At 37.3% G+C, this 16500-nt stretch overlaps 1 protein-coding gene across 4 annotated transcripts in view; it reads left to right on the plus strand.

Moving 5' to 3' along the window:
• PTPN3 (protein tyrosine phosphatase non-receptor type 3) overlaps nucleotides 1-16295 on the plus strand; it is a 132628-nt gene extending 116333 nt beyond the window's left edge. For all 4 annotated transcript variants that reach the window (XM_055705144.1, XM_055705145.1, XM_027812005.2 and 1 more), the window contains 3 exons: nucleotides 8322-8467; nucleotides 9146-9281; nucleotides 13307-16295. In XM_055705144.1, the coding sequence (XP_055561119.1) occupies nucleotides 8322-8467; nucleotides 9146-9281; nucleotides 13307-13384 (360 nt within the window). In that variant the 3' untranslated portion in view covers nucleotides 13385-16295. The remainder of the gene's footprint in view (nucleotides 1-8321; nucleotides 8468-9145; nucleotides 9282-13306) is intronic.
• Nucleotides 16296-16500: the final 205 nt, after the last annotated feature.

Below are 16500 nucleotides of genomic sequence, written 5' to 3' on the forward strand. Positions count from 1 at the left end.
ATAAACACCCCTGTAGTTTGTTAAAGCATAGTGAGAGAACTCTCTGAAACACTGAAGTATCTCCTAGTTCTACATGTCATTTGATCTGTTTTCTTAAAGCTAACCAAAAGTATTCTTGTGGAGGCATCTTGTGTTTGAGCAGACTTTGCAAAGTTTTATATATACTACCTCTCACAGATACTGCTGTTGTATGCTTTGAAGAAAACATTAAAAAGCCATCTGAATTCAAACCAGGGCTTTATTATTCCCTGAACTAATGTGAACATCATTGGACTGGTCTTTTTGAAGACAAATAGCTTTTAATAGTAAGATAGATAAAGCTTCCAAACTCACAAGAGACTTGATTTCGGTTGGAAAGGCATATTTTGTGAAAGAGTTTCCTGTGAATTAAATTGCACAGATTTCAAATCTGCCTTTAGGGAAAATACCTCAAAAGATATGAAATGATGCCCTTGGCCTTTTGTTCACATTCAGAAGACCTGAGGAACAAGAAACTACTTAGGATTTTGCTAACGCAGTTTAATTTGGTGTTTCTTTACCTATAATTGAAGATCAGCAAATCATAGAATCATTTAGGTTGGAAAAGACCTTTAAGGTAAAGTCCAACTGTTAACCAAGGACTGCCAAGTCCACCATTAAACCATTGCATCTATGTGTTTTTTTTAAACATTTCCAGGGATGGTGTCTCCACCACCTCCCTGGGCAGCCTGTTCCCATGCTTGACCCACCTCCCAGTGAAGAAATTTTTTCATAATATCCAATCTAAACTTTCCCTGGCACAACTTGAGGCCATTTCCTCTTCTTCTGCTACTTGTTATCTGGGAGAAGAGACCTTTCCCCACCTTGTCTACAGCCTCCTTTCAGGTAGTTGTAGAGAGTGATTAGGTCCCCCCCGAGCCTCATCTTCTCTACATTAAACAACCCCAGTTCCTTCAGCTGCTCCTTGTAAGGCTTGTGCTCCAGACCCTTCACCAGCTCCATTGCCACCCTCTGGACACGCTCCAGCACCTCTACATCCCTCCTGAAGTGAGGGGCCCAAAACTGAACACAGGATTTAACATGCAGCCTCACCAGTGCTGAGTACAGGGAGCAATCACTTCCCTGGTCCTGCTGGCCACACTGTTTCTGATACAAGCCAGGGTGCTGTTGGCTGCCTTGGCCCCCTGGGCACACTGCTGGCCCATGTTCAGCCAGCCATCAGCCAGCACCCCCAGGTCCTTTCCCACCAGGCAGCTTTGCAGCCGCTCTTCCCCAGGCCTGTAGTCTTGCATGGGGTTGTTGTGACCCAGGTGCAAGACCCAGCACTTCTCCTGGTGGAACCTCATACAATTGGCCTTGGCCCATCAGTCCAGCCTGTCCAGATCCCTCTGCAGAGCCTTCCTGCCCTCCAGCAGATCAACTCTCCTGCTCAGCTTGGTGTCATCTGCAAACTTACCAAAGGTTCACTCAATCCCCTCATCCAGATTGTCGATAAAGACATTAATCAGGACTGGCCTCAATACTGAAACCTGGGGAACAGCACTTGTGACTGGCCACCAGCTGGATGTAGCTCCATTCACCACCACACTTTGGGCTTGGCTTTCCAGCCAGTTTTTAACCCAGCATAGAGTATATCCATCCAAATCATGAGCAGCCAGTTTCTTCAGGAGAATGGTATATGAAATGGTGTTAAAGGCTTTACTAAGGTCCAGGTAGGCAACACCCACAGCCTTTCCCTCATCCACTAGCCAGGTCACCTTGTCATAGAAGGAGATCAGGTTCGTCAAGCAGGACCTGCCTTTCATAACCCCATGCTGGCTGGGCCTGATCCCCTGGTTGTCCTCCATGTGCTGTTGTGATAGAGCTCGGGAGGATCTTCTCCATGGCCTTTTCTGGCACTGAGGCCAGGCTGACAGGCCTGTACCTCCCCAGATCCTCCTTCCTGCCCTTCTTGTAAATATCTGCAAATGTGTGAAATATATGTAATCTTTCTAAGCCTCATGAAACAAAATAAGGCTTAATTTTGTGCCTTTTCTATTTAAAACCAAGGTTGAATGTTATCCTCTATCAAAATTAAAGAAAAGCAAATAAAGCACTAGGTTTGGGGGGGGGGTGGGGGTGTTAGGTCAGTTGTTTGGTTTTGGCGGGTTTTATTTATTTTATTTTATTTTTACAGTTTCAAAACACTTTGGGGACCGCAACAAACAGACCAAAGGAAAGAAATTGTGTAGCAGGAGTGCAAAATTAAACACACAGTGCACTGTTTTGTAAAACAAGATAATTTCTTTTTAGTCACTGCAAAAATAGCATGGGAAGCATGAAGCAAACTTTCATTCAGTTCCTTTAAGATAATTGTCTTGTAACGTAACATTGCCCATTAAATCTCACCAATTTCATCCATTTACATTTTGAAAAAAATGTTTTTGCACCTTCCCCTTGTTTAAAAAAACATTTTTCTTTATTTCAGTTAAGTGTGACTAGAACCCAGCCATGGAACTTAGCAAGGCTGTGGAGATGATACTTGCTGAAGCATCTTACTCGCATAACTTTGAAAAAAACACAACAGAGCAACATGCAAAATTACAGTTCTTCATTCTGCCACATCTTATATTAGTTGTTATATCTTATATTAGTTGTTAACTAACACCTTGTTAGTTGTTTCCACAGTACCCTGTCATTGTCCTACCTGATTAGTTTTATTAACTAAACTAAATCATTAAAAAAAAAAAAGTTTAAAACTTGATTGAATTTCGTCCATTAAAGACCACTTAATTATACCACTGCTATAATGAATAAGGAGTGAGCACCTTGAGAGAGTGCTTACACCTTATAAACAACCCAGGTCAAGGTAATTAAGACAATAACTTGTGTTATAATTTGGACTGTTTAGGCTGATTGTGCAGACAAGGACAATGCAAATAGAGGGGTTTCAGGAGGTTAGCTTATTTTTAATTTAAAAACTATCACTTTGCATGGACATCACAGTGATGGAGGGGATGGTTTGAAGAAAAAAAAAAATTGATGCAGCCATTCCACAAACTGAAGCTTAAGCATAAATTAATTTTGCTGAGGAAGGATATTGCTGTTTGCTGAAGGGAAACAAAGGCAGCAATGTAAATGAGTATACTATCGGCACTTTCTGCTATAACCAGCTAAAAACAGAATCTCTTGTCATTTTTTACACATCCTAATTGTTTGGGCTGAGGCTTTCCACACCATTTGTCTTCCTTGCCAGATGCATGTCACACAACAGTTTGGAGGAGTGGGGAATGTTGAGTTTGTTCATGCTAAAGATTTTTAGATTGGTTCACTGAAACTTTTGCTTCAGCATAATAAACAAGACCTCGTTACTTTCTCTTTCCAAAGATATCTATATAAATTTGACTTAAGTCATAAATGTTTTGAACAAACTTGTACTGCAGAGGTATTTTAAAGGCTTCTCTGAAAAGTACCTGCACTTTGAATGTGTTCTGTTCTGTCAAATACTTGTGGTAGAAGAAAACTAGTTGGTTATGAATAGTAAAGAGCTGAAGAACAAAAGTAGATTAAAAGTGTGTCATGGTTTACCCTCAGCCAGCAACTAAGTACCACACAGCTACTTGCTCAGCCCCCTTCGCCTCAGTGAGATGGCAAGAAGAATCAGGAAAAAGGTGGAACTTGTGGGTTGAGATAAGAACAATTTAATAATTGAAATAAAATATAATAATAATAATAGTCATTGTAATGAAAGGGAGAAAGAGAGGAATAAAACCCAAAAGGAGGAAGAAAACACCAAGTGATGCACAACACAATTTCTCACCACCCCCTGACCAATGCCCAGCCGGTTCCTGAGCAGCAACTAGCAAGCACTGGCTAATTCCCCCCAGTTTATATACTGAGCATTCTGTAGTATGGAACACCCCTTTGGATAGTTCAGGTCAGCTGTCCTCACAGTGTCCCTTCCTGATGGCTTGTGGCCCTCCAGGCTTCTTGCTGGCAGGCCCTAAGAAACTGTGAAGTCCTTGACCTTGTATAAACATTACTTAGCAACAACTGAAAACATCAGTGTGTTATTAACATTATTCTCATATTAAATCCGAAATACAACATTGTACCAGCTACTGAGAAGAAAATTAACTTTATTCCAGCTGAAGCCAGGACGAAGTGTTGTGGCAGGGGTGTACAGAAGCATAATGAGGTGGGAACAGTGGTCCAAAGAAATGGCAAATGCCACTGCCAAAGCATCTGCTCTTTAGAAACTAGTCTTTACCCCTGATCCACCGAGTCTCTGCTTTCAAGGTATATTTGTGTACCTCACTAGCAAAGAGCATACCTTTTCCTGCTTAGAAGATAATGACCATGTCAAGGTTAAAGTAGTTCTACATGAGGAGATTTCTTTTCTTTTTTTTTTTTTTTTAAATTGAAGATTATATTATAACCTAGACCAAAAAGGAAATTAAATGAAAAGGTGAAATACAAAATCAATTGCTTGGATTTTAAGAAAAGTCAAAGTTAAGATTGACATTTCGAGCCTAAATTTCCTTCTTTCTATATGACTATTATTATTCCAAGCTGTGTGGGGTGTTTTTTTCTGAGGAGCTCAATTCTTTTATTAGTCGGGGAGAGTCATTTTAGGAGAATGAAACAAGGAAACTTGCCTTGTGATTTAATTATAATAAGCAAGGCTGCAAACTACAGAAGGATGAAGAATGGCTATTTTTTGTGGCTGAAACCCTTAATGAGATTTTTTTGCAAGTGTTACAGCAGCAATTTGAAGCATTACCTCTGACAGCCCTTTACTTTGTCAGGAGTTGCTTTGTGAGGAGTTGCAATCCCAATGTCAGGCTAATTAGAAAAGATCAAGTGTCTTTATCCAGTGTTTCCGAGCAAAGTCTAGGATGTTAGCTTAAGCACAATGAAGTTGCTTTTGCAGTAAAATGTCTTGAAATTTCACAGGAGGAGTAAGTCCATCTTTTTTTTAATTATTTTTTTTTTGGCTGATACCTTTGCTGCAGCAACAATAACGGTTATTGGAAGGATAGTAACAAATTCCTTGGGACAGATATGATGTCGTAGACCTTTGTAGCTGCTTGCCATGTAAATGTGGGTCAGTGCTGTGAAGCAGCTAAATGTTGGCCAAATGGTTGATGATCAACTGGGCAAATTATGTAATCCAAAAGTGTCACTGGAGTTCGTAAATTGTTTGAAACCATTTTTTTGAATGCACCATTTTTAAGCTGATTTGTGGAAATACCAAATACATAAATTCAATTGGAATCAGTCCACGCTGAGTGCAAAAAATATTTAATACTGTTGGAACAGCAAGGTCTGTAGTATCAGATTAGGCAAAAACAGCAACCGGGCCAGGAGCAATTCTTGCTGTCTCACTTTCTGTAACTTTAGGCTTATGAAACAGGGCTAATAAAGCCAGATTTTATAAAGGTAAATTCTCCATTTTTTTCAGTCATTAGGATGCTACAGTAATGACTGTCACTGAAAACCTTAGTGCAAAAGAAAAAAATCTGTAGAAAGGATTTAAGCTGACTTGCAGAGAATAATGGTATGAACAGCAACTTGAGTATAATGAGAAGCTACCTTTTATCATCCATTACCACATTTGTACAAAGCAAGGTCTGGAAGAAACGGTGTGTTTAAAAATAAGTATTGTTAATAGGACATGTACAGTGGGGCTAACTATGGGACCAGTAACTATAATTCTAGCACTTTTTTAATGTTAGATGGTCTTTTACTGTGTTATTTTCATGTGTGGTGATATTTGGCTGACATTTTCTGAATTTGAAAGCTGACTGTCATTATGAGTGTAAAGACTTGAAGATTTTATATTTAAAAAAAAAATAAGCAAAGCCAAAAAAACCCACTAAAAACAGTGGGACTTCATCTGAGTACTGATTTGATATCTTCTGCATGAGACTTAAAAATATTAGAATTGGAAAAACTAGTTGTGACCTATGAATATAACTACAGTTTACAATAGGTTAACGCACTAATAAAGAAATGAAGTATTTTAAAATTCTGGTGTATTTTAAAAAGCAAGTGATGTAATGGTCAAGTTTTAACAATTTAACCCATCTCAGAAGAGCTCAACCAAAAGAATCAAAACTGTTTACATCTTAACACAAATAACTAGAAAACTGTACTGAAGCTTGAGACGTACCTGGAATAATTAACAAACAACTGTGCTGGTCTCTAGGGATGAACAGGGCACAAAACAGAAAATTAAGATGATCACACCAAGAGAGGACGAAGGACTAAGTGCGTGCTCTTACAGTGTATTCTTACTCAGAATAAGTTATATAACATACTTGTTATACTTAATGTCTATGAACTATTTAAAATAAATACAACTCACTATATATGATCCTGAATTACTGATAAGTGAAAACTAAGTTAACCCTTTCTGTTTTTCTGACCCTGTAAAATAGCTTTTGATGCTAAAGATCATTGTGGGTGGTTCTCGGGTATGCCACTAGCACTTATCCATGATGCATGGCTTGAAGTTCTTGATGCACATGGAAGGTGACTGGATACTCACTCTTGGATAATTTTAGAATGAATCAAGTCTTTGTTTCATCTGAATGCTGTAATTCAAAACATCTCTGATTTAAGAGAATCAGCTCAAACTCTTACATGTAATTGCTGCATTATCTCATTTCCCTTTTGAAGAGGTTCTGATTAAGCATGTGCAGATTTGCAAAAGAGGACTTCTTAATGACATTTTCTTGTCACGTTTTTATATTTTTTCAATCTGTGGCATTTCAGAAAAACTTTAAGTGTAATCATTTGATCAAGCTCAACTGCACAATGGCAGCAAAGCCGAGTAGAAAAAGGCAATGCTTTTTCTTGCAGAGATCCCAGTCATTGTGGGGTCTTTTTTATGATACATCCCAATGTAATTTGTATTGCAGCAAGCTTGGTCATTGATGTTAGGTTGCATTGTCCACTTGGGCCTTATGCTAGACCTTTTAATTGTGATTGCTCAGGCGCCGCCTTTAGGAAGATAAGTATGAGCTATGTTGTTTTCCTTCATGTCCCTGCAGGTAATTGTAAATTTCTGAAATTACTTTGATTGAAATAAATGCATGTCCTAGGGCTCTACTTGGTACGTAGGCAGTAGTTATGCTGTGTTCTGTAGCTCACTAACCTGGTCCTGGAAGTGGAACCACATCCTCAAGTGGAAGAGGAAAGCAAGCAGTTGAAGGCATTTATAACAGGTCTTATATTTCAGTAGTTGTGCACTTCAGAGAAGAGGGAAAAAAACCCTCCTAAATTCGCTAGCACCATGAAAACATTCTTGCATGGACCACTAGAGAGAGGCCAGCTTTTATAGACTATAACAGTGATAAAGGAGAGTTTTCTTTCAGTAGGGTGTCAAACGTTAATTCTAGTAATGGACAATGATAAAATGCAGGAAACAGTTTAACTGTTGCTAAATGTGTCGAAGAAATAAAGAAAATGAAGACTTGTCTGTTTGTAAAGAGTGAGATCCTCATTGTATGGTACAGTAGAGCCCAGGAGCGTCTTAGTTTTTTTCCTTTCCACCCTAACCATTGGTTGCATCTGTAACATAACAGTTGAGCTCAATCTGAATGCAAAGATGGTTGAGTGATTTCACAATCAAAGTCGTCAAAAAGCTAAACTGAAAGAACTTCTGTAAAACCAGGATTTTTAGGTATAATCAAATGGAAAAAGAACTCTTCATACAACAGAATCTTTTCTGTATGGAAGCAGTGTGGTTAGTGAAAAGTATCCTTCTATCGGTCATACAGAAAATCATTCATATATGTACAATGAACATGTATGTATGAACAGTATATATTGTTTTCTAAAAGAAATGAGATGTCACAAATGTTGCAGGCAATTTTATATTGTAACTGAATCTGTAAGTAAACACAGACTATTTGGAGTAGATTGTGTAGGCCCAAGATCCTGTTATTGTGTTACTGTTCTCAATAGTTCTGCTGTTTTCAGCTGTTTCTTCTAGCATGTTCTTAACTATAGTACTATTATACGGAAGTCTTAAGCATTTTACCTCAAGGGAATCATTGATTTCAAGGTATTAGAGGTCAACAGTAAATAAATTCAGAAGATTAAAATCTGTTTAGATCACAGAAGTTAAACATGATATCTTATTTACTTAGAAAATGTTACACCTTTTGCATGCTTTCTAAAAATTTTGTGTTCATACTTACCTCTGAATTTTAAAATGGCAAACATTTTTTGCATCATACGTATCTTAATATCCACAGAATACATTTACAGGGAAAAGTGTGACTTGTATATAGTAAATATCAATGCAGGAGTCATAACGCTGAACACTTTTTGAAAACCTTACTGTATTTTAGACAGAACAACAACACACTGTCACCCATCTCCAGTATGTTGCTTGGCCTGATCATGGTGTTCCTGATGACTCAATGGACTTCTTGGAGTTTGTGACCTGTATGAGGCCCAAGAGAGTAGAAAATGAGCCGGTTCTTGTACACTGCAGGTACTTGTATTCTAGAATTCTGATCCTAGATTTGCTTCAGCCTTAGAATAAGTGTTTGCTTTGAAAAGTTTGTCTGCAAGACAGGAGATTTCTTGAACTAGATGAAAATGTTTAACTGTGCAAGACCAGCAGTAGTTGTTGAAGACAGAAGCATTGGAGTTGTTGTATCTAAAGGATGAGTTTCTTTTCTCTCACTTTTTCCTGCAACCTTTTGGTGAAATAGCTTAGTCACATAATTATCACAAAGCTGATAATTTGTAATGGAATTTGTTCCCCATTTTTATTTTCTACCACTGTTGTAACGTCATTATGAATGGTACTGCGAAGTGGATTTTTTCTGCTGTTCAAGTGCCTATCAAAAAGCAGTCAATTAGTTCATACCTTTTTTAGTCAAAAATACCAAACCAATATATTGAGATTTGTAAGCATGTGTAATTGTTAAAAATCCATTTACTTTAAATGATGTTTTAGTTTTATTTATTAAAAAATTATTTTCAATAATTGGAAGGAAATATTACTGAAGTTACTTTAAAGCTAAGCTTCATGCTCTGTCCTAATTTTATTAGTCTTCCTATAATTTCTGAGGCTATTTAGCATCCTAGTATTAAGACTAGGATATGAATCTGGTGCATTGCAAAAACCTAATTTTATAGACTGTTTTTCTGTTACACTTCCCAGCGCTGGAATCGGTCGCACTGGTGTATTGGTCACTATGGAAACAGCCATGTGCTTAATTGAAAGAAACCAACCTGTCTATCCGCTGGATATTGTACGAAAAATGCGAGACCAGCGAGCTATGATGGTGCAAACATCAGTAAGTGATGGAGAGGAAGCCTCATTTTCTGTATATATACATATATATATGTATATATATAAAATTATATATATATAATTTTTTAATTACCTAGTTGTATGAGTCTTCAGCTGCCAGTATATTTCATGCTTCCTACATTTAGCGTAACATAGCATGGTGCCAAAGGATGCTTTGCTTCTGAGGTTTGTATTTAACTTTTTTGTAAATACTTCTTACATTGCCATTGAAAGATAATTGATTTCCATATACTGCAGGTGGTTAGAATGCACGAAGTCAGACTTACACACAAATCATCTGTTCATGGTCCTTTGTCTAAATTCTCTGCAAGAAACTAGAATAACTTTTTGCTTTTCATTCTAGTACAGAGCCATATAGGAAAGTTATTAAACTGAAGGTAAAATTAGAGGTTCTGCGGAATGATTTGAAGAGAGGAAGTGGCTCGTCAAGAGGCCACTTCAGGAAAAGAAATTCAAAAGGAACAAAATCTGTATGTTTTTAAATTGTGCCACAGCTCCACTTTGGAAAAATGAAGGGCAAGAATGAAATTCAGGAAAAGTTGGGTAGTATCAATAACTGAAATATTAAAATCAGTGATTTTAAGATGAAAGTGGGTCAAAGATAATTTGAGATCATGAGGTCAATGTTGCATCAGCTTTGGAAATTAACATACTGACATTAGAGACCAAGGATGAAGGATGGGAGGCTCTACTTTCTTGATTAGAGGCTGGATGACAGAATACTAACTGTGGGTTATCTCAGAGAGCAAAATGCCCTGAGGCAAATGGAAGTAAAGAGACCCACAAAGTCAGCAGTTAAATTGGGCATTTCTGTGTCTTGTTTCAGAAGAAAATGCCTTGGTTTTCACTTGATCAAGAGAAGGAAGAAAGTAACTTGCAAAGACAAATACTATCCATTAACAGGCTAATGACTGCAGGAGCTAGCATTATAACTGACTAGACTGGGGGAGAAGTCCTGTGTTATCAAAGCATATGAAAGCGCCAGGAGTTATGGTTGCTTGTGTGTAGTATTAGAGTGCTCTGTGAGCAGAGATTGTTCATACAGGCTGCTGGCACTCTTCTTTATTGCAGTGTAAGCGTGCTGTCTGGAAGTGCGTTGGGGCTGCAGGGTTGAGAAGGGAGTTATCTGAACAGTCCCCTGCCCGTTCCTTGCAGAAATGGAAGCTGAGCTTATGATGAAGGATGTCATGGGATGAGAAACACTAGCCTCAAGTTTAAGGCAGTTGAATGTTGACTTCCAGAGTTGTACGCATCTACGCTCCTCAGTTTCTAAAATGAACTGAGACAATTCAGGCTTAAACTTTCTAGAGGTGGCAGTCTTTTTGAGTCATACGTGAGAATCTTAAGTAAACTTCAGCTTGCCAGAAGGCCAAGTCCCTCCTGTTAAAACAGTAATTGGTTGTAATTGTCCTTGCACTCCACAGTTTGGTGTAACTGAAGAATATGGGGAATAGCAATAAATACACTTAACGATCAGATCCCACGTGTGGAAAACTGAGTATCTAAAATAGGATTCTTTACCTTGCTTGCTGTATTCCACAGTTCACTGTCAGCAGAATCAGGAGAGGGATGATCTGTAGCAGCAATACTGTGAAACCAAATTCACTTGTTATTTCTGAAGTATGCAGATACTGTTGTGAAAAGCCAATGAGCAGAATTGGCATACTGTGCTGTAAATGGGACACAAAAGCAAGCACTCCACTGTGAGAAAACAGAATACCAAAGAGCTGCATGTTAACATTTTGATCTATCCTGAGTTCTCTATTGCATTCCCATGCCTGCATTCCAGCTAGCCCCACTGCTCATATTTGATATTCAGCTTAGGGCTTCTGGGAGAAGCCATTAGGGATTGTTCAGTTGTAATAGCCTTGCCTGAAGCATGCTCCACTGCCCTGTGGGAATTGTGTGTGTGCTGCAATTGTAAGATGATACATATAGCCAGATGCATCTTGCGAGTTAATATCAGACAGGATATACTCAGTAAGAAAGAACGGACTCGTGAGAGCTATTAACTGGTCAGTTTTGTGGCTGCTGTTAATCATGTGAAAGCTGTAGTTTCTCAAAGACCTGTAATTTGGTCATCAGGAACAGCAAAACAAAAGCTTCAACAAAAATAATAAAGCTACAATAAAATTTGTGTAACTCTGTGGCCTTTCATTAAAAACAAAAAACAAAAAACAAACAACTAACCATTAGGTTCTACTAAAGAGAAATTAGAGGTACTAATCAATACAGAAAGCAATGCTTTAGGACATACATAATGGAACTAGCCATCAGCTGAGTGAGCAGTAAGAATATATGCAACAGATAAGAGCAGAGAAAACAAGTAGTCAGAGTCTCTGAGTCAGGAAGCAGCGCTGAAGTGCTTATTCTTATTTGTTCAGTAACATGATCACACAAGTTAACAAGGCATTGAACAGGGAGCTAAATATCACACTTGGGTTGTTCAGGCAGTAGAAATCTGCAAATGACAATAACAATGAAGAGAAAGTCAAGGTAATTAAGAAATAAAGACAAAAGAACAGAATGATACTGAAGGTGGGAGTAATTGACTGAAAAGTTTTAAAAAAAAAAAAAAGGCAGGAAAATCAAGATGCAGAAAAATAATTTCCATCCCCCAGTTTTCCTTAAGTATTGCAGGTTATGGACAAGAATAACATTTCTAACTGCTAGTATTTAAGTGTAACATAAGGTCCTTTACAGTACTAGCCTTATCTTTTAGCCCTGTCCTTTGGGGGATATTGGAGGAATGTTTCCAGATGCTCCTGAAGAGTTGATGGGAGCTGACATGCAAGGGCAGCTGAGGGAACATTTCAAAGATGTAAAAAGGGATCTAGAAAATGTGAATCTGCGCTCCTGTGAATATAGGACATGGAGCTTGGGATAAAGGTGTTCATTTTGGGGTTTTCACAATGGTGGAAAATACTTCGGGAGGAGAGGTATGCTTTGATCTTTCTGAGTTCTTTTAAATTTCCATCATCTAGCATTCTCAGGACTGTGTTAGTCATAAAAATTTATTCAGGCTATGTGGATTTTTAGTTCTGCATTAGCCCTATTGCTAATGTCTCCTTGTATCACTTTTCAGAAAGAACCTCACAAGCTAATTGCTTTTAATAAATAGGTACATCACAAGATCATGGAAGAAATAGTCTTTGCAATAGTGTAACTCAGGCAAGAAATACTAATCTAATTTGTGAAGACTTCATAAGCACCAAATGAGCTCAAAGCGTTGGGTGACAGAAGAATTCATGTGGCTGCTACTCTTCAAAAATACTCATTCCAATGGTTTTGATCCCACTTTGTTACAAAAGGAGATGTGTGGTTTCATCAGAAATTGGAAATAAAGTGACTCCATCTTCTGTTATAGTGTAGGTGGTTTGGAGAAAAAAAAAAAAGGTTTTATCAAGGCAGTTGGACCTATATATCCTATATGGTAACTTCAAATGTATCTTGGGTCACGTAAGTGTGCCCAATAATGTGTAACTGTAGGATTGGCAAGGTTAGAATACTTGTAATAATGAGATAACTACAAAAAAACAGATAGCGTGTATAAAGAACATAAATAACAGACTAGTCATTTATGTTATAATCAGATAATAATGTAACTTGTAATAATGAGATAACTACAAAAAAACAGATAGCGTGTATAAAGAACATAACTAGTCTTAGTCTGTTATTTAAACTTAGTCAGAAGAATCATGTAAATTTGCATAGCTTTTAAAATAAATCCTATTCCCTGGAATTTAAGCATGTGTTCTTTTAAATTTGGGGATGTGTTTTCCTTGGTGTGAGATTTTTTAATGCTTGTCCTTCAAAGAAGAGTAAATGTTACCTTTGTTTACTGTGAACATAGCCAGCAGAGCTGGATTTTCTCCTTCCACCTCTGCATCTCCTTTCGTGTCATTGAATAGAAAGTAGTGAGACTGTTAGTCCTGTTGAATACTACCGTATAATCAGGAGTTTAAATAATCATCCATAAATGTTGTTCGTTTTTTCTTTCTTACACAGAGTCAGTACAAATTTGTTTGTGAAGCTATTCTTCGTGTTTACAAAGAAGGATTGGTTCGACCACTGGAATCCAGTTAGCACAGCAGTGAAGGATGAATTCTTTCCCCCCCCCTAAAAAGACTGCTCTTTAAATAAAACAAGGGCTTGTTTCTGAAAGCAACTAGAATGGACTAGAAGCCCATGAAAAGGCAGATGAGCACATTTGAACTGTGGCACTTTAAATTTCCCAAGAAGATTGCTAAATCATGTACAGTATGATGAAATCATGTAGATAAATATGAGAGCAATTGTGTGTAATATGCTTTATTCACATAGACAGCCATAAACAATCATGGAAACCTTAATACATCTTTTACTGCCTTAAAACACCCTTCAGTCTGGAAGTTACAAACATCCTTGTGTCCTTTGAAATAGCAAAAAGAAGACTCATAGTATTGAAATGATTCAGCTTAAGAAGGTATTTGGTATCTTGGTATGGAAGTTTATTGAAGGTGAATATTTGTAACTTTCTTATTGGGACACTAAATATTCGTGGAAATGAAACCTTGACTTCTAAAAGACCGATGAAGAGCTTTAAAGGCTAATGCATAGCTACTGTACATTAAAAGCTGGAGAAATCAAGTATTCAGTTACCATAAATCTATTAGCAGCTATGCCAGCTGTTGTAATACGCTTCTTAGAAATCACATCGACTGTATGTGACATGCAAAATAATGCTGCATTTAAGCATTTATGCAGATGGTACAGTCTACATCTTCTGTTGATCTACTTTCTTTGCAACTTGCCCTTTTAACAGTGACCTACTTCTTAACGGTTTTAGTTATTGTACTCCTTTTCTTCTGTTTCTGCTGTCTATCTCCTTTATACTTGTTTTTCACTGCTGTTTCCGTATGTGGACTGAAAAAGTTTTTAACTTAAAATGAGTTTTAATTCTGTCACCTTTGTTTCCATGTGTATTTATGAGTTCTCAGATGTAAATGTGGATAAATGTTGCACGCAACTACTAGGCTTTTTGACTTACTGTATATGCAAAGTAGTCTAATCCAATACTGGAAGAAAAATTACTACTGAACCCATCAAATATGTTGCTGCTAATTCAAGGTGTGAAGCTTACAAGGGCACAGATGTTGCTAGTGTTCAGATGGTGGTAAAATGTTGACTTGCTGCCCTTCAGCAAAAACTGCTCTTATCCAGTGAGATGCAATTCCTTTTGCAAGAGTTCTGCGGGTTTACTGTGTTTCTTGCTTTCTGGAAATGCAGCTAAATTCATATGAAGATTTACATGGAAAGAGAGAATGAATTTGTACATTGATGAATAATTCACCCTAAGGTACACTGGTCTCCATTTCATTTCAAATGGGAGAATTGGACTTTCTGGACAATATAACCACATTTGTACGATGTTAATTTATTTTGTGTGTGTTTTTTTGATTACCCTGACATTCATTTTTGAATAGTGTTTCAGAAAAATATTCTAAGAGAATGTTTAAAATTCTGTTATTTAGAAGATTAGACCTAAATAAGGAAAAAAAAATTATGGGGCATATTAGCTAGATGTTTATATGTGTATAAAAGAGAAAATTAGATAATTTTCTTTTTAGAGATATATATACACACACATATTCAGATATATTTTAGAGTTACAGTTTGTATTATGGATATTATGATTTATATCTGGCGTTTCATTATAGAAACTGCCACAGCTGTACAATATGCATCTCTCATGTTACCAGAAGGTTATGTTTTTTTTTCCCTAGGAGACAGCTGAAAAGTGAATGTAGGGTATGCTAAATTGCTGACTTGTCTTCTATAGGCTTGGTCCTTTCTTCAAGATTACATTATTAGATATAGGTAAAGAAGATACCTGGTTACTATTTATTGATAAAAAGAGTTTTAGTTGGAACATGCAGCATAATTGGCAACATGGAAAGCTTCTTGGCTTTGTTAGGTTGAAGGGTGAATAAGTTTGTGCTCATTCTTATGTACTGCATTCCAGATTTCACTTGCACTGAAGTTTTTGTAATACTTTGGATCATTATCCTCTTGCTTGATTATCTGGGCACAGATTGGAAGACAAGAGACCATAACTCTGGTTCACTCTTAACTTGCTAAACTGCATCAGGTCGTTCAATCTGTCTGTGGCTCTAAATGTAAAATGATACTGCACATGCACATGCTGCTCAGGAAGCTTTTTGGAAAAATGCACGTGGAAAAATTTTGTGCAAGTGCAGGCTTCCTGCTGCTATTTGAGAGAGTACTGAGCAGTGAGAAAACCTAGTGGCTCTTTCCCATGTGAGGAGTTGTGGGCACTAAAGAATCTGTGCCTGCTGGGTAGTTAACAAAAGCCTCCCTTTTGTTATGTGTGTGTACCTTTCTGTTAAAACATTTTTTTTTCTTTTTTTCCTTTCTTTTTTTCCCCCCTAAAGTTTTGTTGTGCCCTGGTCTCAAAGTCATCCCTTGTAGTTGGCATGACTTGCAATTACTAGTTTGTCAGGAAGTGAAAAAGGCAAGGAGGAAAACCCCAAGAAAATAAATAGTAGGAAAATATTTAGAGTATTTCTTTGTGACATCTGGTTTTTTTTCGTGGAAGTATTTGATTAAACTTACAATTTATTTGTGTTCAAAGTTATTGCTGTATTCCTGTTGCTATTTATGTTTCTTCATGTTGAATATGTATTTACCCAAACACTGTAAATTTATTCCTTATATAACTCCAGTCTCAAGATACATGGTATAGCCTTGACTTAAATTAGTCTGTCTGTGTGTAAATGATGATGGTTGTATTGTGACAACAAATGCTGCTCTTGTTCTGGAAAACTTAAATGGCTTCAGTAATATCATTCACGAATTCTTACTTGGGTTTTAATAATTCGTTTGAAATTGTTGGCTGCTGAGAGACTACTCAAAACTATAAAAATAGTAATCTCTGTAATATTTGATTATTTTTTTAAAACCATAGAGCAAATATTAACTACGCAAGTATCTTGTACATTGTGTCCATCTTTATTTCAGTCTTGCTGGGTTTTGCACATGTACCTGTAGGGTCCATAGGGGAGAATGAAGGGGTTTTGTCTTCTCTCTGTAGTGTGTGATGACTTTGCACTGAATTATATATGCCTTAGACCTGATCTTGCAATGAAAGCATAGTTATGAACACATAGTCTTAATGCTGGCTTTTGTTTCCACAAAGTTAG

Source organism: Falco cherrug, chromosome 3 (assembly GCF_023634085.1).
Source record: "Falco cherrug isolate bFalChe1 chromosome 3, bFalChe1.pri, whole genome shotgun sequence".
In the NCBI taxonomy this organism is placed as follows: Eukaryota; Metazoa; Chordata; class Aves; order Falconiformes; family Falconidae; genus Falco; species Falco cherrug.